This window comes from Cryphonectria parasitica, assembly GCF_011745365.1.
Source record: "Cryphonectria parasitica EP155 unplaced genomic scaffold M406scaffold_9, whole genome shotgun sequence".
NCBI classification, from domain to species: domain Eukaryota; kingdom Fungi; phylum Ascomycota; class Sordariomycetes; order Diaporthales; family Cryphonectriaceae; genus Cryphonectria; species Cryphonectria parasitica.
In genome coordinates this window covers 361,083-384,978 of record NW_024468917.1, presented here as the reverse complement: position 1 = coordinate 384,978, position 23,896 = coordinate 361,083, and the positions used below count along the sequence as shown (strand labels likewise).

Sequence of the window (23,896 nt, the reverse complement as noted above, 5' to 3'; positions counted from 1 at the left end):
TCAGCTGTGGATGTTACAGACGCGTCTTTGCAAGGGACAATTATCTAGGGAGATGTTCAAATGAACGTCATTCGGATTTGGGTTGATTGAATTACATCCACATAACGTCAGTCTGATCTAATTCGCGTTAAGTTAGTAGATATCCATTGATTTCCGAATTCTCTTCATGACCATTCAGATATTTTCCAAAGTTGCATGGTTTCTCGTACTGATTTCATGCTCCTTGAACCATAAGATTTTCCGAAGACAATGGCGTTGTCTCAGTAGTATCTAAGAAAAGGCCTGGTGACCTCATATTCTCAGATTCCCGCTATTGGTAGCTTCTATGATAGTCACCACGGGGAATATGACACGACATGCAAGCTCATTCCGATAAGTTAATCCACCATGGACACGGCGATACCATCTTTCCTAGTCTCACTCCAAGCTAATTAACAGAAACATTCACAAAAAACGTGTTGGCCTCTCCAGGATGTACAATGCTACATCGCACAGCATGATCACGGGATGGAACGTTGTGCAAAATCATTTGTACAGTAAGAAGGTTTTCGAATGTCTCACTGCCTCGGTGGAATTACTTACCCGGCGTAGATGTGACCGGTTTCCCACGTGGGGACTGTCGACAAAGGAGAGATGGGTGTGAAGACAACCCTCGATCATGGCTGCGAGCTAATTGATTAGTAGATACTGATACATTCAAGTCACTCATGTGGAGTTCATCATGGCCGACCCTGCCTGCAGTTGAGTTTTGCGGGCATAGGAAATTACCGGAGCCCTGGCCATAGAGGATTCGGACCAGCTCTGACATACTTTTCATCGTCCAGGGCCTAAACGGTAAATTGGCCTCTGCATGACAAACGATTGATATCACCGTTTCTCTTGTCAGATGCTCGCAAATGTACCTATCAAATCTTCACAAGCTTGCATCTTCGCACTGGTAGGATCAAGGCCTCAGGAACGCGGAGGTCTTGACCATGGACAAAGTAGGGTGCATGTATACCCAGTGGGTAAGATTTATGCCCCTAGCAGGTAGCACAGTCCAAACCAAGAACAAAGATTCGTTGTCTGGTACCCTTCGTCGGACGAGACTAGGGTTAATAGATTAGAAACCCACGGACGGCGTTGCATTTGGCCCGTTGTCCAAATATAAATCAACACCTTGCTCGCATCCTTCTCCCCTATATTTCCGTATGGTGGTCAGCATGTCGGCAATGAGAAGCGTGATGCAACCCGCAACCCTCCTCCATAGTAGCTCCACTTTGTGAGATACGTATCTTGAGTAGGGGGTTGTGTGTAGCAAGAGTTACCTCAAGAAGACTTCCATCGCGTAGGAAAGAATTGTAGGCAAATACCTGCACCTCTGCAATGCCGTATCCTCATGTGCAAGCCATTTAGATGAGATACACACCAGAGTCTTCCTCTCATCCAACCTAGTTGTCTAACAACATTTTAGTGGTCCGTTGGATGGTTACTTTGCGCACAGCATCGGGCCGAAGTGCGACGTGAGGTTGTGAGAAGCTCAGAATGGCATGTTTACCGGGTGACCGCAGGAGTTCCAGACGTCGCTCGCCGTCTTGTCTATATGCAAGACAAGTATTGAACCTTTAGCTCGAATTTAAGTCATATTGTCGTTACCAGCGTGATCAGGTGTGCAGTCATGTATGTGGCGTGCTATGCGAGCTTACATCGGGTCACAACCATAATGCGGTGTTATTAGTCAGTGAAGGAGCATGCGCCCGGTGTCATCAGACATCCGTGTAGTATATCAGTCCTGGGGACTCGTCTGAGGAGACTAGCCAGGCCCACGAGGCACCAGGAAGGTATCCAGTTAGAATCGCGTATTTCGTGCCATAGTCCGCAGGCTCAAAAAGCCGTTTTTCCTTCTGCTTGAGCTCTGACATCTTTGTAGGTGTCGCGACGGCTAGAAAATGGTCCCTCTTAGGACCACGAGGCAAGGCACTGTCCTTACGTGAGAAGGAATGATCCAAGGTCCTCGAAGATGGTGTTGTCACTTACAGAGCATTACCAAATATCCCATGGCATATCGAGGGCTGCTTGACAAGGAGTCCCTCCTCCCAGACACACTGCTGACCCTTCTCTATGGCCATATCTATCTTTGCACGAAGACCTGGAAAGTGTGGTCTGAGTGCCAACAACGAATGCACAAAACCCGGCGCACCGTGGCAAAACTGGACGAGCAGATGGTCTAGTCTCCCGGCCAAGATAGGCCAGTTCCCACTGGGAACCTGCAGGTCAAGTAGCCCGACCAGCTTCTCCTCTACTCGCCCAGCAAGCGATGGCGTCGTCAGAACGAGCTGTGTGACAATACTGATATCCCCGTGGACAGCCCCCAGATAAGGCTTGCCATGCCACGTCCATTCTGGCCCGTCGCTAAGAATTGCCTCTGACACGGCCTGGATCGACTCCTCGACCAGCTCGGCGCTTCCGGGCACCCAATGCCGGAGCAGCCTCAGCAGGTACAAGGTCCCCGCCCGGCCGTGTAGGATCTCGTTCGGGTACTCCTTCCCCGCCACGATCTCCGGAATGCTGGACGTGAACACCTTGACTTGGTCCAGGTCCTTGCTGACGCAAGCTCGGACGGCCTCGTATGCAAGCTTCTCGCTGCCAATCCCGCAACGGTCCGCAGTAAGTTCCAGTTCGCCTCTTGTGCCCTCTAGGTACCTCTTTGCCCAGGATAAGCAGTCGTTGCCATCGATTTTGAGATCAGGTTGCCGCACTGAAGCTTGCAGGAAGAGATACGCGAGCCCCGTAGGACCTGACCAGAAACCGGAGACCTTGACCCCGAAGTAGTCCTCTCTTGGCGGCAGATCGGTGATGATGTCTTGAAGAGCTTGCTTCAGGAGCTGCTCTGGATCGTCAAGTGCGAACAGTGACGGGAAGTCGTTGGGTATGAATCGTGCCTCCATCTTACCAAGCCGTGAGTCTAGAGGCGATTAAGTTGTCTGTAATGCTATACTTGCCAATCATGCCTTGTGTCCAAAGGAAACGGCAGGTGAGACCCTCACCCCGCACGGATGACGTTGCACTTGCCTTTGTATTGTTCAATACTGGGGTTAGGGTTCCAGACATTGTGATGGCTACTGGGGGTTTCCAATATCGTTTGCCAAAGTCTCTGTATGTATTATATTTTTATAAACTCAAGTAGGAATGTCATTATTATAAAAAAAAAAAAAAAAAAAAAAAAAGACAACTCTGTTCCTCCCTTTGCATGATTATTCCCCTTTCTATATTTTGCGAGTATGGAACCAAATGAATGCATTTGTGTGGAGACAGACCTAGGTTTGCAAGGGCCAAGTAGCTGCTCAGGAAATACTTCAAGCAATAAGAAATCTGAGAATCTGGTAATTTGTATCGAGAACCAGTGAGCGTGGAGATCAGTTTGCTACGACGTCACATTCTCATCTATACATCCATGGATCCAAGAGCCTATCTGATGACAAGCACAAGTAGTCAACTGCATGCCCATGAAGGATAGAAGGGCAAGACTAGTGCCGTGTCTTTTCCAATGAGATTTTCTTCGAGCGTAACTTGTGAGAAGCTTGGCGCGTCATGTATGGTTATGGGCCTGAGAACACAACAACGCATCATTGGCTCATTCAACCTTACCTTGCCGACAAGAATTGCCCAGGCATCTCTGGAAAGGCTCGTATAGGATACCAGTCCAGGAGCTGTCCGCTGTTCCAGGGGAACAAAAGTCCTGTCTTCGGGACCGATGGTTGAACTTAACGCTCCGAGGTTGTGAAGCTGATATCAGCCCTAGGAAAGTGAGAACAGCAGCTAAACGAGATGCTAGAGAAGGACGTGAGGATTTATCTGTGGATTTTATCTGCAGAATCAACTAGCGCTGCAGTAGATCATGCAACAGGGAAAGCACAGATATCTAAACATGTAAATCCTCAAGGTCATGGTGCAGGGAAGGGCGTATCAGGATCTTATAGAAACCAGCGTTGGTTGTAAAGAAACACTAGTCTGCTAATCATCACGAGGAAAACTCATGTTCAAAGATACTTTTGGACGCCGGCAGCGGCAGAGCTGTGTCGTGACTGGACTGTATCTATAAGGAGGATGTGATAGGTGCTGTCCCTCTCTTCAGGCGATGATTAGTACTGCATCTTGCTCATAGTAAGTCACATGTTCATGGCTAATCATACAGTAGCTTGCTGTGCACTCTCTTGGCTTGCGGTCAGTTGTATAAATGCAGATGCTAGGGACAATTTCTAGCTGAGGAGCGCAAGCTCATTCTACTATCAATAAGACCAATTCATGAAGCTGATTTGACGAGGCATGGGCTCTGAATTCCTGGGAATCAAGTACGGTGCTGCCATTGGGTGCATCGGTATGGCCTCTTACGGCCTCGGGTCCTATGAAAGGGCGAGCCGGCACATCTTAAGCCCCACCTTATATTCGTTCGATGCTCAACGTTACGGTAGAGACATACCTGCATGAACTTTACTACGTAGGTACTGCACGTCATTCTATCAATACCCTGCGCTTGCTCCATCTGTTCCCACTCACACCTCCAACCTCCACAGGCTGTTGATCATCTTTAGCTGCAGACCGTTATGCAAGTGGATGGGGTTGGGTAGATATCATCCGAGCCAAGAAAGACAACGACTAGCTAAGAGTCAATAGGAGGAAAGAAGGAGGAGTGGGACATCTCGGAACGCAAGGGCGTTGGCATGTTCTATGATCTCTTACTACCGAGGGCATACCGTCAACCGGCATCAGAACGCCGACAGATAGCAATTAAGGGCTAGGCTGCGCGCATCGTAGATCTGAATGTGCGTGTGCGTGTGCGTTGTCGGGGTGGAGGGCTGTTAACGTACACGGACGAACGCCAAGGAGAAGAGTGTACAATCTCTTACCAAGATATGACGAGCGTGTGAATTGGTCCGTTTAGCCAGGAACAGCTCACCAGCCTGAGCATGGGAGAGCCTTGTCGCTGGACTTCGTATCCCGGAGGTGGCTCGCCCTCAAGTGAATCAATCCCCAGGTCCTCATTCTTCCGTCCAGAGGAGGGCCTCAACGGGCATATTGGATGAAGTTAACAAACGGTTTTCCTCGGTGAATAAGGTGGCGCTCGGTCTGTAGTCCCAGTATTGCTAGGGATAACCCCATAACGAATCTATGCACTATCAGAAGCGCGGAGACATTATGTTGTGAGCTAGCGGGTTGGGGTTGGATTGAACCCGACTTCAGGGTATCGATGTGTTCTCCGAGTCCTTGGAGACCATTATTTAACCTCGAAAGCACAGGGTCGAATACTATGAGCATCTCTTGTCATTCACAGCCTCAACTACCTGCTGTCATCTGCTCCCAGTAGAAGTGAAATCCCACCCATCTGGACATAGACTTTCACCATCAACTTAATCTCCTCTGGCTACCTGTCTTTTCAAACTTTATCCTCCGACAGACTCTCGTATACGGAGGAAGAAACATAAAGCCTATTTTACCACCCAGAGATAAGGTCCACACAAAGACCGAGTCCAGCGATCAACCAATCAGTTCACAGGCATCTCAGCGCGGCCCGAGAAGCTTGGTCTCCCGATTTAGTAATATTTAGCCTCAAAGATATACCTTCAGGCTCAAATCAACCATCTCTTGAACGCTCGGACATCTCCACTTGGTCCAGGGCGCCATGATACAATTCGGAGGCAAACTTCTCCAAAGCGGAACAAAGGGAGAAAGAACAATCGAGTGCCAAGGTAAGTCGGACCCTTACTCCGGATCTTCGGCACCTTGTTGGAAAGCCAATGCGAAAGAACCGAATCATCCGCCTACCGCCGCAGCGGGAATAAAATCGTCTAAAACAAGGCAATCAGTGTATGGGATAATGGCTCGGGCGCTCAAAAGTCCTGCAGTGACGCTGCATCGTGGTCATCCGAAGTGCTGTGATGCCTTTCACAGCAGATAGACACCGCAGAGTGGAGCCCGAGCCTGAATCAAGGTCGCCGACATACACCACGGAAGTGATGATTATCCTAAAATATTATTTGATGTAGTGATACGCAAAAGTACCTCTTCCAACTACGAGCACGGCAATGGAGGCCGATTATATCAAGCTTGTGTTGTGCAATGTGAAGGAAGACGGATAGCTTGGAGGAACCGTCCCCTGTATCGCCACGACATATTCGTGTCTACTTAAGTAGAAGGGAAAAGATAGAGAGAAGAGGAAGGAGAGGAGGAAAAACGGATCTAGACCAGCGAATGCTCTGCAAACTGATGCTCATATCTCTCCTCCCGAGAGTGCGGCCAATTGTTGCGCTCCATTACCTCCTGCAAATACAAGCCCAAGTATCCTTCATGCCTTGTTCTCGTGATGGGCTTCATGTGTCATGTGTATTTCTCGATGTGTGCCGCAGTGTGCCGCATAATTCACACGTGGTCTATATTCCTCATCCTACCCATGAATCCAGCTTTGCCTCCTTGGTCCTGTGCCAATGTAAGTCCCCGTGTGGCAGTATTACACTCGTCCACCATGACTCTCCCCTGCTTGACCCGTGCCCTTGTCTGGTCGATGGGCCAGGCCTTTTGGGCTCATATGATTGTTATCTTTAACGTGAGCTCATCGGCTAGTGTCCCGTGTACTAGCTACGTATATAAGGATGTTATCATCGAACATCGTTCAATCGTAATGATCAACAGAAAGAAATAAACAAGGGAAGAAAGCATCGAAAATCGGACCGGATAGAAAAACCAAGAAAAGAATAGACATTGGGCAGAATAGAGCTGTCGTGACTTGGCAATGAGAGAGAGAGAAAAGGGGGGGGGGGGGAGGAGGGACAAAAGGAAAAAAAAAGGTCTGTGAGAGGAGCGCATGCAAGACTAAGGAAGGGCGAATACTGCAGTGTGCAGCTGTGTTGTGCATCTCGGAAACCCGCTTCACACCACCGTGGGATAGCGTAGGTAGTGACGCATTGGCTCTCAGAAACATCCCACATCTCCTTTCCGATGCGTGACCACCTGCATGGTAGATCCAAGGCTCTGGCCAAGATAACCAATCATGGCCTTGCTGACCTCTGGGTCTTCAGAGAGATCAGAGCACACCTCTCGGAAGCTCGCGTAGACCTCCTCCAGCTTCCTGAGCTCACGCGCCAATATCTCGAGCTCCAGCCATCTGCTGTCTTCGACATTGACAGTGTAGGTACCAAGAGTCACTCCTAGGCCTGGCATGCTACCAGCCCTGGTTATAGTCGTTGGATCTGAGGCTGCTGGGGTGACAGCGCCAACTATGTCTGCTGAGGTTCCTTGGTCGAAGTGCGTGAGAGATGCCTCCTTGTAAAAGACTGTGATGGTGCCGAGGAGTGTTGCCAGCAGCATGGCTGCAGTATGTGTACCAGAACGACTCATGCATCTTGTACAAGCTGCAGATCAGTTAGTCTTTCTAACACGATTGGTATGAGCAGATGGATCGGGGTGGGGAGCTTGACCTAGCATGGCTGCACAACCCTCGACTGCTTTTCGATTTAGCGACAGAACCAGGTCAAACTGAGGAGGCGTGGGAGATGAAGCGTTGTGGAGGGCCTGTAGAGACTGCAAGCAGACTGTGAAGCACGTGCAGGACCCGACAGTCGAGTTGGTCGAAGTCGATTCGGGCCTTGCTGGGAGGGACCTGATATTTGGGGTTGATGTTGGACTGGGAAAGCAAGTATAGTTTATACTAGGGGGTGTCGACACTTGGTTGAAGGATAACATATCCGGGCTACTTGTGTCGTTCCAGCCCATGACGCTGTTGTTCATATGGTAGGACTGAGACCGACTGTGGGCAGCTGGTACTGTGCTCGTTGATGATGATTCGGTGAAGTCAGGAGGGGTGTCGTTCGGCGGGGTCCATGACAGCGTCGAATTGTAAATACCTCCAGAAATTCCGGAGTCCACGAAGGTCGTTGATGGATTGTTGTCGACGCCAATGAAGGTCATCCCTGAGGATATCGACTCGCTTCTGCCCAAAGTTCCGTCAATACTGCTGGGCGGTGTGGTCCAGCCTGGCTCGACTGGATAGGTACTAGCTATACCCGTATCGGCCGTGTACACCATGCCCTCATTCATGATCGGTGAGGGTCCGCTCAGATTGGGGGGCTGGTGACGCTGATTCTTTGCTGCATTCGAGGCCTTGGGCTTTCCTGCTCTAGTAGATGGCGAGTAACGACAATCTATACCGCAGGTGAGGCACCTAGAGCATATTGGCCGTGCCTTGGAGCATTTGACTTTTGCGAGGAAGCACCCATCGCAAGACGCACGCAGTCGGGGCTGGCGTGGCTTGCTGGTAGCGGCCATTGCTTCAGGGCTTAGCGAATAGATAGAGAGAAAGGTGGAAATCTAAATCCCACTTTGTGAGATCAAGAATGATCTTTTGTCCACAGGGAAGAAGAGCATAGATGCAAGAAAAGGATGAAAGATCCGTGATGGCGATCAAGGGCTCTTAAGAGGTGTGGGAGTGTGCCGCTCTTGGAGTTGGTGTGTAGAAACCAAGACATACACCTTTGGGGATCGACATGCGCGGTATCAACTCCGAAGAGCCGGGTCTGAACAAGGGCTCGGGAAGTAAGGTTTTGGTCAGATACGACCGGGAGAGGGTACGGTTGTCCTTAGACCTCGTTGGCCGTCGCTCTACGTGCCAAAGATGGTGCTGACTAGCTGCAGGTGAGGCTGATCTGATGCTTTAATCTGCGACCAGGTCAGGATAGGGACTGGATGCTGGGTATGCTTTTTCAGAAATCGTATCCTGCGTTGGAAAACCTGGAGACCCCGGATGACAGTTGGCGCATTCTGTTGTGGACGATCTGTACGCAGGGATGATGCTGAACGTTCGGCCAGACTCCCGGATTGGCATGAGAAAATCCGAAAGAGGGGCAAATTCAATCAACGACCTATGGTGATTGAATCAAGCAAGAGCAGCATTTGACTGACAGAGACGGATACGATAGCTTTTGGCGATGGCGCGAAGGCGTTGCCCTTGAACTTAGCTCTAACTATTACACAGTGGAGCGTGGGTGAGCCAGGAGCAATAGGCCATCTGCTGTATTCCTTGAAAATCAAGAGAGGGGTGGGATTATTGGAAAGAAGAGATATATCGAATCCATGGGCAATCATCAACTTCGAGATGATGAATTCATCCCAGGGAAGAAACACTGCCGAGGAAAGTGGTGCTGCTGTACTACCTTGTTCGTCAGAGCGTAAAGAACATGTGAGTTTGAGGGAAAGTTGATGTGCAGAAGTCTTTGACATAGGTAGAGTCCCTTTGCGTGTAAGAAAAGAATAAAGGTACGACATGGAAGCACGAATAATCATCGAAACGGGTAATGCAGGGAGGATAACCAAGAGGTGCTATCGCGAAAAGTACCAATCAGGGTTCAACCGTGCCGCCGTACTCTGCAAGGTGCATGGATTTAAATCATGGTTCGCCATCCCGATACTCAGGGATCCGTTGTCGCAACTTTGCGCAACAGTACCGTACCGTACCGCAAGCTAAGAGCAGGCATGTCTGTGCCTCGCGGGCAGAAATGATCGACAGGAAGAGGACCCGGGGTTGAGACTGGGAAGTCCACGGGGATGCGTCCACCAAAATGATATCGTGTGATGGAGGGGAAGAGACAGCCAGGTTGGAAGAACGCAAACTGCTTTCTTGAGGGCTTGTCGATCCTGTTTTCTGCAATTGGCTCATTAATTGAATCGCACGTCGTGGATACTTCCGACACTCTGACTTCCACGACACGATCCACGCGTCTCGATTTGAGAAGCCCATAGCGCATCTACCGTATCGCAATATGAGTCGACTTGGCCCGTTTCCCCCTTTTGGATAACAGCAAATAGTAATGCAGCCACAGTAAGACGACGTGAAGCCGTGGGACGACGAGGAAGAATGATGGCCCTCACTCAGATCACGCCGTCCATGCAAATCTCGACGCCAGACGGTGCATATCCACCTTCACAGGGAACACTGCAGAAAAGTCCCCCGATATAGCCCGCCCATGAGATTGGACCATTGGCTTTGAATATATGTTCAATCCCACTGGGATCATACGGAATTCTGCAGGACTTAAATCATGAGACCAATGACGTACGGTGCAGGATAGTAAACACACAGGCCCCACGCATACTCACGGATAATCAGCGTTCCGAGGCGGAGGCAGCAGAGGCGGCGAAGGCTCTAGGGGTCCTGTCCACCGAGGATGGGCGCTGCCAGGTCATATCTTGTTCGTGTCCAATGTTGAGAGATGCGGATAGCTCTTGAACGATGTTCTCCGTGGCCAATTAACCCTCAGACTCTCACTCTCTAACAGACTAGTAAGTGGTCTACTAACGTGTCAGCACGTATGAATTCGGCCTGTCCGGTCACGAAAGAGAGAGGGGCCCGTGCTCCGATAGGCTTCTGCTAGCCAGGCAGGCCGTAAAAGGGAGGGGTGGGATGCGAATGTTCAAATCTCGTGGGGATTGTGAATATGGGGATCTGAGGTCGAGACCTGGTCATATTTCCCATAGAAAATAGAGAAAATGGTCGGCAACCTTACAAGATCCCGACCTGTCACATCCGTGGAAACATCTGGCCACTTGCCTTGGGCGCCCTCAAGACGTCCCTGTAATCAGGTTCCACTCTTTCAGCAGCGAAGACCTCATCGTCTTCGTGCTACTGTATGATCAAGGTCCTCCAGAGCAGGCTGGCTACAAGAGCCGGGGGAAATGGATGCAGAAAATCGGCGGTTGAGGCCGAATGTCGGCCAGAATGTGGCGACACCTTTCGAATCTTCCTTGGCTGAACATGTAACGTCCCAGCCACTGACCAACCCGAGGCTGCTCGGAGAGTGTCACCTTAGATCTGCCGAAGGGCGCCTCTGTCCTCGAACAGCAGAAACCTGCATCAATGGTTCTGGTCGCAAGAACACTGCGGCTACCTCCCGTAATACTAGCCCACCAATGTGCTTGTCTTTGACATATCGGGCCCACTCAAGGATAGGGAAATGAAGACCAAGACACCGACGCCTCGCGGTGCGGTACAATTAACGCACGGTGGCCAAATGTTGTTCAAAGGGGGCTCGAAGTGGATCTAGGAGCCGGGTTATACGGTCTGAGGGTTGGCGCTCGTATCTCTATGCAGAGAGAGGGGGAGAGATACACATGCCCAGGGAGGTTCGACGCACACGAGCTTCGAAGTGCTTCCGAGGGTGTGGGGACGTGACTCTGTTGCCCAACCTCGGAACGCTCGTTCGTGCCGCGTGGACGAAGCGCATGTTACCAGCGGGGAGGCCGCGATGCCTGCATAGTTAGTGATGAAGAAGTCTCACAATCGAGAGAGGGGCTCGTGTACCTTGACGAGAGTGTAAAGTGCGAATTCATTGGCTATACTTGTTGGCCCATTCCCTAGGAAGGTGTATAGGGTTAGGGCTGTTAAGATCCCTACGCAGTATAGCAACCACCACTAACAAGGGCGCCATCTGGGCGTTCGCCCCTTACAAAAACTTAAATCCGACGACATCGCTACTTCCTTGGGCGATGCAGGCAGCCTCAGGGTCCACTTAGGGAAGGAGCATTTAGTCAACTTGCGCATATGCTTCATTCTCAAGGTGGGAGGAAGGAGCTTTTTCTGTAACCAGCGAATTCACCCCCCACCCCCCGGTCTTTCCTTCCAGATCGCTGTGCTAGGGAACCGTTGCGCAAGACCAGCGGTGTGTCTTGGGGGCGTAGCAAGTCGAGGCTTTCTTCTGTGTGGCACAAACCTATAAACCAACTGCAGGCTTTGTCTCCAAGAGATGCCTAAAATGGGATTCTAAGACATGAGTTTGGCTATACACGTCAGGTGTACATATGATGCCGCTCCCTAATCGAGCATCCCAAGCAGGGAACACGGCAAGTTTCATGGAAAGCTAGAAAATCACGTACCTCCTTCTGGTTGGAGAATCCCTGGACGTGGACTATTGGAAGGAGACAGTAACTATCTTTGGTCATGGAAGTAGTACAACTCGCCAAGTCTTTATCCACAGCTCTTTCACGAACGAAGCTCGACAGCCCAGTCTGCTAATGACTGCTTCCAAGAGGTGCTGAGACTGCACACATGTCCAATCACAACACCGAGCGATCTGAAAGAAGGGGAGCCTCGGCATTAGGTACCTGAATTGGTAGAAGCTCAACGGAACACAACCTAGTAGTACTATTACAACGGCTGGAACATAACACTTCTCGTTCTCAACATGGATGGGTCGGGCCATAGCTGAGACATGGCATGTCCCGACGTGGCTGACCAGGCTTTGTGTCGTTGAACCCGTGAACAAGTGCCGTGCAAGCCTGCGATATTGGACAAGGGTCGAATGTCGACAGCACGCCTTTCAGACCTCTCCAACGACCGGCCTACCTCGAGGCACCCGGCGTGAGTCGATCGTCCCTCCCCCCCCCCCTTTTCCCTCATGATTTTGCCATGTATGCATGTCCATACATTCAACGAACACTGCAGCTCGGTTGGATCCGCCGCACACACGACTTCTAAAGGTTGAACTGGCTCCACTTATGCAGAGCTTGTGCATTCGAAAGATGCGGGGAGTTGCATTTCGTGAGATGTGGGTATGTTGTGGGTGATCGACACTTTCGCATCATCCCCCGTCCCTCGCCCCTTCCAATTCTGTTTATATTCTTATTATGAGTGGCCAGCGAAACGCTAATTTGTGCGAGACTTTCTCCCGTGGCGCCAACACTGGCTCGTTCTAGTTAGTGGGCGTCTCCTATCTCCATAGAGGCTTTTGACGCCGTCGGGGCTCCTGAGCACAGACGAAAAGCCATCGTGTTATTATTTGTTCTCGATATGTCTCCGTCCCCTTGGAGAAACTAGGACCCTTGTGCCTAGCGTAAATTCATTCAGGCTCTCAGTTTACCTGACTCAAGGTATCCCTAGATGTTCTCGTAGATTCGAGCGGAGACCTGAACTTGAGTGGTAGACCTTCACCGGATGGCTTCCGGAAGGGAGCATCCAGCGATATGTCTAAACAAGTGGGTCTACGCCAGATCAGCAGCAGAGGCTTTACTTTATTTAGCGCTACACTCGTTAACGTGGCTGGCGTGTGAGTCCGTGGGTAGAACCTCAAAATGCTGTCTTCTTGTTTCCCTTATATTTTTAAGCATGTCGTACACGCGTGTAAGCAAGTTATCGTTTTTGATAATCATCAAACGTCTTCAAATTCTGAGAGGCGGCGAAAATTGAGACCTGTCGCGTCTTTGGTGGCGTTGTCTGTCATTGTAAATTGAATGCTTGAGAGGAACTTGATCCAATTTGTGAAGATGGTAAAGCGAAGATGATCAGAACCAATAGCTATGATTCGACTTTGTTCTCTTCATCATCTCTGATGCTACACGAGGGTCGTTGTAGTACCTTAACCATAAACCTATTGACTCAAGTAATTAAGAAGAATCTTACTACCAGTCATAATAAATTGGTCAAGGTGTACTTAAATGCAGAAAGACACATGCTGTTTTGGAATACTAGAACATCGTATAGTAGCAGTTGGAGGAAGGCAACAAGGCCATGCTCTTGAGTAAACATTGCCTTGAATGTGTAAATTGTATATCATTTCAGACGAAATTTCATCGACCTCCTCATTAGACCTCGCAATCCATACTTGATAATCCGTTCAAATAATCTAAAGGGAATTCTGAACATTCCTCCGTGCCCATCCCATATGTGAGCAGATAGTAGATACACATTGCCCTCACAATGATACACATGCAGCTTCTTGTGGTTAACAGTTCAATCAAAGACAAAAAGAAAGCAAAAGAAGAGACAAACAGAGCTAAAAACGCCAACAAGTACATGCTCCGCATCGTATACGTACGGTCTATCCATACCACAAAGAGAGGCCCATGATACAGACACTCTAGAGCAGAGCTTCACGTATGAAAGAACCAAGTTGCTTCGCCTGTAAGGATTGACGTTAGTATCACCGGCAATGCAGACGAATCAAAGCTCGAGAGACAACTCACCTGGTCGCCATGCATCATGGAGAAGTGATTCCCGGGCATATGTCTCATCCTCATCTTCTGAAGGTCAAGATACTCATCCCACCGGTTAGGACCAAAGTCCGTTCTGTTGTCAAGCAGGAAGAGCGCGTGCCCGGTCGGGTATGGATCAGGCCTTGGGTCGGTGGGCAGGTGGCACACACCGTCCTCGCACCAGATTGTCATGACATTGGGACACTTGTCCGTGGGGATCGGCTCGGCTGTGTAATTACTGAGTGCGGTGACTGACGCTGCAAAGTGCGGTAGAAGCCATTCGGGAATCTTCTTCACATCGCCCTCACCGAGAAGGCCGATACTGGCGAACCATGCGTGGAGACTCCTTGGGAGAGGCTCGATGGTGATTGGACAAGGAGCGTCGATGATGATGAGATTGTCAACACGCTCGCCAGCCTGTGTCAGCTGGACCACAATCTCGTAGGCAATGACACCACCTGCAGACCAGCCAGCTAGGTTGTACGGCCCCTTGGGCTGGCGCCGCTTCATCTCCGTGATGAACTTGGTAGCCATGCCATACACACCACACTTGTACTCTTCAGGTGTCTTCATGAAGGGTGAAAAAAGGCCCCAGACAGCCCAGTGGGGTGCAACATCGGAAATCTCCGTGTAGGAGGTTGCGCTTCCGCTGCCGTCCGGAACCATGAAAAGGTGATTGGTCGCAGTACGATGACTGCCTTGAAGGAGGACAGACGAAGCCTTGCGGTTAGGGTAGTCGTCGATGATGTGGCTGGGGCGAGGTGGTTTTGTAATGCTGGCTGTAGCCATAGATGGAGGCAGCACCCTAGCACTCGAAGAAGATCTTGACTCCTGAAAGTCGACCTGCTTCGGCGCAGAGACAAGCTTAATTGTCGCCGGCTTTTTGGCTGCGTCGGAGATTCCCAGGGCTCGCTCAACATGCTTGAGCGATGGGTTCAAGATGAAGAGGTCAGATGGGATGTTGAGACCTGTCCTCTCCCGTAAAATTCCCAAAATACTCAGACTCATTAGAGAGTCCATCCCAAGGTCCGCCAAATTTGGGGCTGCAATAATCTCCTCGACGTCGACGCCCATTTCCGAAGCAATGGCTTCTCGCACGATTGTCTGGAGATCGGTATTGTGACCTTTCTCAGCCTTCAAATACTCGTCCGAGCTGCTCTCGTTGTCAGGAGTGGTGACATCAGAGTCGGTCTCCACCAGTTCAGATGTTTCCTCAGCCTCAGAATAAGAGTCGATGGAGTCCGATGACGAGGAGCCTCGGGCCACTCCGGGTCTCTCAAACTGCTGTAAGTGAGACTTGAAGGCAGCAATCGTTGGATAGTCTACAAACACATGAGAGCTGATGTCCAAATCCAGATCCTCACGAAGACGGCCCGAGACAGTCAAGCCCATGAGCGAGTCGACGCCCAGATCCGCAAATGCAATGTTGTCAGCGAGCTCATCATCGCTCACTCCAACTTCCTTGGCAAGAATCTCCATCACTTGGGCTACCATGGATGTGAGCTTCTTGTCCACCTGAGAGAGGTTTGAAGAAGTGAGCATTTTCTTGTGCTTGGTGGCCTTGACATGGGCGCTCTTCGATTGCGTTTTGTCAGCTGGGGCGACCGGCGCACGAGTATCCTGCGCAGTAGTGGCGGCAGTGGCGGCGGCGGCGGCTCCACGAGGTGGTAGAAGCATGTTGAGAACCTTGCGGGGAATGGACTGAAAGCGGATATCACCAGTGATGCCGATGAGTCTATCATCGTCAAAAACGTAAGCATCACCAGTCATTATTTTCGTGCCCTTCACAGGTTGCATGCGGATGTACGTCTGGTAGGCCTTGCCAGATACGGGCGTCTCAATAAATCTCATTGAGCCCCAGCCGTGGGATATGAAGACCTGCTGGCGTGAGTCAACAGCATCTGTGCCGTTGATGATGAAGCCTGAGATGTGACACAAGCTGTCTATCCAGAACGGGCTGAAGTGGTAGCTTCCGTCCTTTTCGGAAGTCTGGAAGACAACCTTGGCGGTGGCTTCACAGGTCTCACTGTTAAGAATGACCTCCTCCATGCCACGGTATCGACGATCATAGTCAACAAGCGCAGCGAATAGTTTGTAGGCAAGGCCGCGCCCAATCTTTGAGGCTTTTCCAGCCTTTTCAGCTGCTCTCAGGGCGTCGATGCGACCTTTGATGAGGTAGTCGGCACGCTCGAACTCACTGGCCCACTCATCGGTGTTTCCATAGGAAACTTGACAGATGGCATGCTCGGTCTTCCTGGCCCCTTCGATAGTGTACCATGAACAATCAGCCTTATCAGTAGCGACGTCAGCCGTGACCTTGAGCCTGAGGATGTGCCTCTCAAGAGTATCGTCAAAAATGAGTGTTTTTGGAACCTCCATGTGGCCAACGTTGCAGCCGAGTTTATCAGCGTTAGGACGGACCAGTCTGTATGCATAGTCGGCCACAGTCATAGCCATATCGCCATACAGACTCGAAGGACATAGTGGGGCACCGTTGACCTGGTGGCCAGAGACAACAAGCCGCAAGTCCTCACGAGACAAATTGGATTCGATCTCAACGATGGCAACGTCACCCTGGACTTCTTCGCTAATGACGTTCTGGACCGAAGATGTGGACAATCGAGGCCTCAAAGGCTTGGTGACAACATCGGCAGCTGCCGCTAGAGCACGACGATTCTTTGTGATACACCAGTCACCCGTGTACTGTAGCCAGTAGTTCTTCTCGTCGAAGGAGTAGCTGGGGAGGTCCAAAATACGAACAGAACCCGCGAAGTCACGGTGGAACTCATTCCAATCAATGTTCAGGCCTGCTGAGTGGAGCGTGCAGAGAGAGGAGCTCAGTGTCTTGTAGGAGGTCTCGTTGCGGCGAACACTGGGCACAGCAACGGTAGTCGCACCGAAAGCAGCCTTGACCATATTGGCGCAGATCGGATGCGGTCCGACTTCAAGCCAGACGGTCTTCTCGTCAATAACCCCGGACTGTTGTGCGTGTACAAGACCGCCGAGGAAATCGACAGCCTCACGAGCATGCTTTCGGAGATAGGCTGGATTGATGAGCTCAGTCTCAATTGCTTTGCCCAGTAGAGGAGAAACGACAGGAAGTTTGGGAGCGCGGAAGTTCACCGTCTGGGCGAGCTCTTCAAAGTCGTCTAGGATGGGCTCAACCTGACTAGAGTGAAAAGCGAAAGGTACCTTGAGCTGCGTGCATTTGAAGCCAGCGGTACTCAGCTGAGAAGATATTTCAGATATCTTCGTAGCCTCGCCAGCAAGTACGGTCTCACGAGGACCATTGATGCAGGCCACAGTGATTTCGTGGGTTTGGTCTCCGAGAGGTTCCCTCACAGCGTCAGCAGCGCCTTGAACGGCGAGCATGGAATGTGTGAATGAATTGCACTTCTCCATGAGGAGTTTGGCACGAACACCAACAAGATAGATGGTATCACTCGCAGAAAGGACACCCGCAGCATGAAGAGCAGCGTACTCACCAAGGCTGTGGCCGAGTACAACGCTAGGCTTGATGCCCCACGACGCCCACAACCTGGCGAGGGCCATTTCAAAGCTGCAAAGCCCAAGCTGGACAACGAGTGGAGACAGCTTTGTAAGGTCTTGCTCAGTACCATCAATGAGCGGCATGAAGGATGGAAAGCCATGGATCTGTGCCAGCCGGTTGAACTCGTCGATAGACTGACGGAAGATCGAATGCAATGCGTAAAATTCCTTGCCGAGGCCTGCATAGTGGGAGCCTTGGCCGGTGAAGAGAAACGCCACCTTAGGCTGTTCCGGTAGCACAGGTGAGAAATTTTGTTGCAGGCGATCTTGTATGGCATTTCTCGCTTCACAGAGGTCCACAGCAGCGACATTCATACGCCAGTAGTGTTGAATCTTGCGAGCAGTGGTGGTGTAAGCCACATGGGACAATGGTGTGTCTGGGTGCTCTGCCATCCACGTGACCAGTCTCTCGGCATTACGTATCATGGCAGACTTCGACTTTGCCGTTAGGGTGATGACGTGGTGGCTTCGTGGGTCCTCGATGGCAGACTGTCTTCTTGGAGCATCTTCAAGTAACAAGCCAGTGTTGCCACCAGCAGCGCTGAAATTGTTGATGAAGACTCGCCGAGGTTTACCGTCTCGTCTCCTAAATGGAGTACTGTGGAAGGCGATGTTGACATTACGCTCGGAAAGGTCTCTTGGAAATGTCTTGTTGATCTCCCCCTTGATGCCCACATGGGGAGGAATGGCATTCTTCTGAAGCATCATGAGGACTTTGACGAGAGCAGTGACTCCGGATGCAGCCTCGCCATGACCCACGTTGGCCTTGACTGCACCTAGATACAGTGGCCGATCCGCAGGTCGTTTTCTGTCTGCCGGAGCAAACACGTTTGTGACGGAGACCATCTCGGTTCCATCACCAGCTTGCGTTCCGGTACCGTGCATCTCGACGTAGTCGACATCCAGCGGATCAATGCCAGCTTGATCCAGAATTGCTGTCGACAAGAGTGACTGTGTGGGACCGTGGGGATGTGTAATGGAAATGGCATCAGCGGAGTGATTTGTAGCGGTGCCGAGAATAACGGCCAGGATGCGATCGTGGTCTGCTTCGGCATCCTCGAGCCGTTTAACGACGACTGATGCGCAGCCATCACCTCTGCAGTACCCATCCGCATCATTATCGAAAGTAGAACACGGTCCTTTCTTGGAAAGGAACTGGCCTCGGCTCAAGCCTGCGAAGATGTCGGAGTTTGTCATGCATGACAGGCCACCCACGATTGCGGTGTCACAGTCGCGTGCCCAAAGAGAGGAGCAAGCGACATTTATCGCAGCAGCACTAGACGAGCATGCAGTATCGATATTGAGGCTGGGCCCGCTGAAGCCGAAATGGTAATTGATCCTACCAGGGCCAAAGGCTCGAACGCCACCAGTGATGAAGTAAGTGTCAACTTCCTGCGCAGCATTAATCTCCCGCCAGTCATCGGAAGTCTGTCCATAGAACGTTCCGATCCGGTCCAGTCTTGTGGATGGGGTCCTGTTGGGCACATAGCCTGACATCTCCAGCGCTTCATAGGCTGTTGTCAACGCCATCCTTTGCATCGGATCCGTCTGAAAGGCTTCCCGTGGCGACATGTTGAAGAAGCGAGGATCAAAATGCCCAGGCTTCTCAATCCAACATCCATATGGCGTGTGACTAGTGTTAATAGCCTTTCCGCTTGGATCGACATGGTTCGCAACAGGGAAGCGATCGGCCGGCACGACACGGTGGACAGCCAACCCCTTCTCAAGCAACTCCCAGAGCTTCTCGTGGCTGGCGGCATCAGGGAAGCGGCCTGCCATACCGACAATAGCCAGTTTGCATCTTCCCGTCGAGCCGTGATTGCCCACGCTGGATTCTGTGCTCTCCTTTGGGATCTGTGGAGGGGTTCTGAGGATGATGTTGTTTGAAGTCTTGCTCTTCAAGAGATTTGCCAGCGTGGCAGCATTCTGTGTCGGTCCGAAAGGTAATATGAGGATCGTCTTGCTGTCGAATTGATGTGCCAGCTCGACACCAGCATCTAAGAATTTGTGAAACACCAGAGTATCATTAAGAATTTCGTAAACAATTCGCTCAAGAAGTGCAATAGTGTCATCCTCCATCATCCATTCGCCGGTCTTGCACGACATGATTGGAGACCTCGGCTTGGTGTCGTGGAACGTGTCTTGGACGGCAGCATCCTTTAGACGCAAGACACTGTCCACACTGACGGATGAGTACAGATGTGTGGCGTGGTATGGTCCATAGACCGGTATTGACGTTGGTCGCACCGAGAGGTGACCAGACATGAATAACAGTCTCAACACGCTCGGTGGGCCCGAGATAGCAACACTAGGGACAGAGATTGCACTGATGTAGACCTGGCTAGCAGGAGGGATCCTCTGCTTTCTGTCAGCCTGAGCACTTTGATAAAGGAAATACGAGAGTGCTTACATTTTCTAGGTTGAACTTGTCGAGTGTGCTCTGGGTTTCGTCCGCCCCCATTCCCGGTAGCATGTAAGTCCAGCTTTCGGAATACTCCGCGGGTGAGCACAGCCGCTCAGCCATGGTGGCCACGTAGTTTCCGGTACGAAACGCCATTAAGACAACTTGGACAGCGACCGGAACGAGGGTCGAGAGAGTCGGTGTGCATGTGATAGCTGCTGCTGCGAACATACCAGAGCATAGCCCACCAAGAAACATCTGCCCGTGAGGCATGAGCAAGTCTTCGTAGTGCTTCTCAGCATAGCTGCTATCTATTAGCACTGAATACCTAAGATGGTCGTGACTGGGTCACTTACTCGATATAGTGCGCCAGCTGAGACACGCATATGAGGGCAGCGTCCACTCCAGGATGCTTCAAGCTCTGAGCATGATACCTCTCGTTCAGATTCTGGAGACTGAGAAAGCTTGGCAGTTTTGACCTCTCGATTGTTGGCAAGGTCTCAATTTCCTTCCTCAGCTCATGGCCAGCTTGTTCAAGGAATGCGTTGGCGAGGATTCCTCGGTCTGTTTGGCGGAATAAATTGGCGAGGAAGCCATGTGTGTCAGTTGACTGATCTCCAAAGAGGAGATATGCTATCTGGTCAGCCATGGTGAGAGCTCGGCGCCATAGATTTTGGTTTGTCGAATCGAATACCAGAGTCACAGTTCCAGAGGGAGCTCATGTGAACATATATACGAATGCTATATCACAGGCATGCTGCGACTTTGTATCGAAATCAGAACGGCAATCCGATGTGCTCTGCCCTCCTGCATGGCGAGAGCCCAGCGACAGAGACCCTGCGCGTCTCATACCTTGCTTGGACTCTCCTCCACGCCGTCAGACTAACTTGTGTGTCCGGTGCAGCAGATCGTCGGTGACCGAAGGATATTGACAAGTCTCCAAACAGCCTCCGAATAGGAGTAAGTCCACACAACCAATAGCACTGGTGTCTATTGAACTTCAGTCCCTTGTTCAGGCGCAACGTCGCATGGTCTGAGCTCCTACATCTCATAGCAGGCTCTCCCAATCTGAGGATCACCATGATCACCAAGACAGTTGATTTGAAATTGGGAGAGGTCATGGCCACGACGTGTCAGCGTCTGTCTTCGCCAGTGCGGGTCTGTATCTCGTCAAAGTCACCACGATCCTGACGGCGATCCTGGCTAGAAGGGTCAGTGCTACCAGAAATGAGCGCAGTAATATGAGGACGTGAAACACCAGCCCGTTTCCGTAGGCCTCTGCTCCGGAAATAGCACCCGTACAACCATCGCCCCTCCCCCCTCTTGACTGGATGGGCAAGAGTGCAGTCCTTGACAGGCGGTCGAGGAACTGGGTGGTCCTGTGCAATCGGGCCCGTGCTGGACATTGGCAAAGAAGTGGAGTATCATGTCGCAGCTCATGGTCCATGGAATCAATATGTCATGTCATGTCTCTATGCCGTACTAGGATCGGTGTCAAAACACGCTGGCACTGGTGGACCTTGGCGGAGTTGACTTCCGGACATCCCCAATCCGCCCATGGTAGAAATCATCTTGACCACAGTCAGAACTTGTCAATTCTCGTACTTCTTGCTGACAATCGTATCAATGGAGGGAACTTTCTGCTGCTGCTGGCGGCCTTGTGCTTGATCTCTAGGCTGGTGCGTATCCGGTGGGGGATGGCTGCTTGAAAACAACATAGAGAGGACAAAAGACGACGTCGAATGACGTGAAGTCGTTAAACGTACAGCAACCTTACATAAGCTTACATTAAGCCCCAAAAGGGGGGGGGGGTCGGGACGACCTGTTACGGCCCTAGGAACCCACTAATTTATCTCCGGATTACTAGGTTAGTGCGGGCCGTGTGGAAGGACCTCTGGCCCTGAAGGGGAAGGTTTAGGGGATCCTACTTGCTTCAGTCAGGAGCATCTCGCCCTATACTACAGTAGGGAGAAATTGCATAGGATACGGGTTCAACGTCCTTGATTTTCATCATACACCCTCGCCCCCCCCCGTTCCCCTGTTACCTTGCCAATGAAGGACACACATGTCAAGCTCGACGACTCATGATATTCCATTGGCATTTCAGGACCAGCAAAGGTCACCATATGTTTCGAAAACTGGGCGAAACAATATACTTTCATCCCCACGGATCAAGTGGACATTGAAAGGCAACGGATGCAACAGAGCAGAATGATGGTTGAACATCACGTTGCTTCGATGGTTTCTCCTTAGGATTCGAATTACATCTCTTTGCATGTGATGACTCTTTGACGTCATTTTTAAATAGAACAACGGTGCGTCACACAGTGACGGCCGCCAGGCGCCACGACAGCGGCATTACTATTGATGTCTACTTTAGCCAACGAGCTTCGTTCACGAGACATGCCCATCATGTCCAATCGGGCCTTCAGTATCTCACATCACTGGGAAACGAGATTATACGACCACACATCCCGAATACAATGGCTCAAGCTGTCGTTACATCTGATCGCTCTTTGTAGCGAATAACTGCAATAACTCGAGCTGTTGGCCTCGGGTCTCACTAACTCCCCGATCGCAATGTTAGGCCATATCAAGACGAGCAATACTATTCATCCGACCGTTTCATGCAGAAAATGAATCAATGTATTTGCTGTCTCTGCGTCGGCTAAGAATTCAGGGCTGTATCTGCACATCCAAACACTAGTAAATACGAGCTATGATGTAGAGCAGGCTCGGGCATCATAGACCCTTGCTCTCGATCTCCACATATTTACCCTCAAATCATCTGTCATTATCTGACGAGAGTTTTAAGTCTATGCAGCTTCTTCGGGAAAAGATGCTCCGTCTCCTTTCATATAGAGCTTGACGGACCTCCGGGCTTATGGGGCTGTACTGGTACTCGTGACTTGGTCGTCCCCCGTCTCTACTTTGTTCGTTTCCCACTTGCATGTTTCTGGAGACGCTTTATGGGACAGTAGCTATTGATGAGTGCGCTACAGAAGAAATAGGGGGGAAGAAAGGAAGCTAACCACCCAGCCAGGTGGCTGAGCCTATCTACAGAAAGCTGTGGGGGACAGTTGGCTGCCAGGCACTCACAGGCCTGGTGAATCCCTAGGGGTTGCACACTTTGGGCCTTGAATATATTGCCTCACCCTCTTCCTTTCCACTTCTTTCAAAATAAATCACTATTGCATGCCGAAATACGTTGCTTAAGCTTCTGATCTGACTTGATATAAGATCTAGTTGAAGTTGTTGATCAACAATGAATCTGTTGAATAAAGATTGCCGTAAAAGAGTCCTCAGCTCACATATCTTTCTGAGCCTTGATGCAACAAACATGTCAGATTTTTCTTCTATGGAGTAGTCAGCAATTCTGTCTTAGAAGACAACACAAAGCCTCGATGTCATTCATGTCAACAGTTTTAGAGAACCTTATTGCACACTATGTATGCATCTTCTTAACTCAAGAATATCGTCTGTCGTCCAATCACTTGAACCCCTTTTTGCGCTACAACATTTACAATCTTTCTCTCTGTATGTCTTGGCCTTTTGTAGTAGATGCCTGAGGGAACCCCGATTACTAAAGTTACAGAGTCATAGATACAGTTCTATAATGGACCTATGGCCTCGATAGAACGGGCACACATACTGTGATGCCTGAACAGTATCATGTAGCAGACAGCCGCGTCATCTACCTCCCCACTCAGTAGTGCTATCCCTAGTAGAGAGATTGAAGAGATGTCAACTACGTTACATACGTTAGCCTGGTTCTTCTACCTCCTCTTCATATCGAATAGGATCTTTCATCGGGCTGTGTACCTTAGTCTCGACCATTCTAAGAATCAAGTACGCATGCCTAAGTACTTCAGCAGACACGACATGGTGTTGGGCATGGGAACCGCATATTCCTGGCGGACTATCACTCCATCATTGAGATTCCAAAATCATTCT

The 23,896-nt window shown here is 50.6% G+C and overlaps 3 protein-coding genes across 3 annotated transcripts; all 3 read right to left on the bottom strand.

Moving 5' to 3' along the window:
- Positions 1-1,716: 1,716 nt before the first annotated feature.
- Positions 1,717-2,991, bottom strand: M406DRAFT_324359 (uncharacterized protein). The gene is made up of 2 exons (XM_040919862.1): positions 2,017-2,991; positions 1,717-1,959 (listed from the first exon to the last, which is right to left on the bottom strand). The coding sequence occupies exons 1-2, from the start codon at positions 2,925-2,927 to the stop codon at positions 1,746-1,748; spliced, it is 1,125 nt and encodes a 374-aa protein (XP_040771512.1). The 5' UTR covers positions 2,928-2,991; the 3' UTR covers positions 1,717-1,745.
- Positions 2,992-6,945: 3,954 nt separating this feature from the next.
- Positions 6,946-8,298, bottom strand: M406DRAFT_267912 (uncharacterized protein; the record flags this gene model as incomplete). The annotated part of the gene is made up of 2 exons (XM_040917900.1): positions 6,946-7,385; positions 7,452-8,298. The coding sequence occupies 2 exons, from the start codon at positions 8,296-8,298 to the stop codon at positions 6,946-6,948; spliced, it is 1,287 nt and encodes a 428-aa protein (XP_040771511.1).
- Positions 8,299-13,877: 5,579 nt separating this feature from the next.
- M406DRAFT_334164 (uncharacterized protein) lies at positions 13,878-20,591 on the bottom strand (the record flags this gene model as incomplete). The annotated part of the gene is made up of 4 exons (XM_040920909.1): positions 13,878-13,919; positions 13,984-19,914; positions 19,952-20,246; positions 20,299-20,591. 4 exons carry the CDS (start codon positions 20,589-20,591, stop codon positions 13,878-13,880), a joined length of 6,561 nt encoding a protein of 2,186 aa, XP_040771510.1.
- Positions 20,592-23,896: the final 3,305 nt, after the last annotated feature.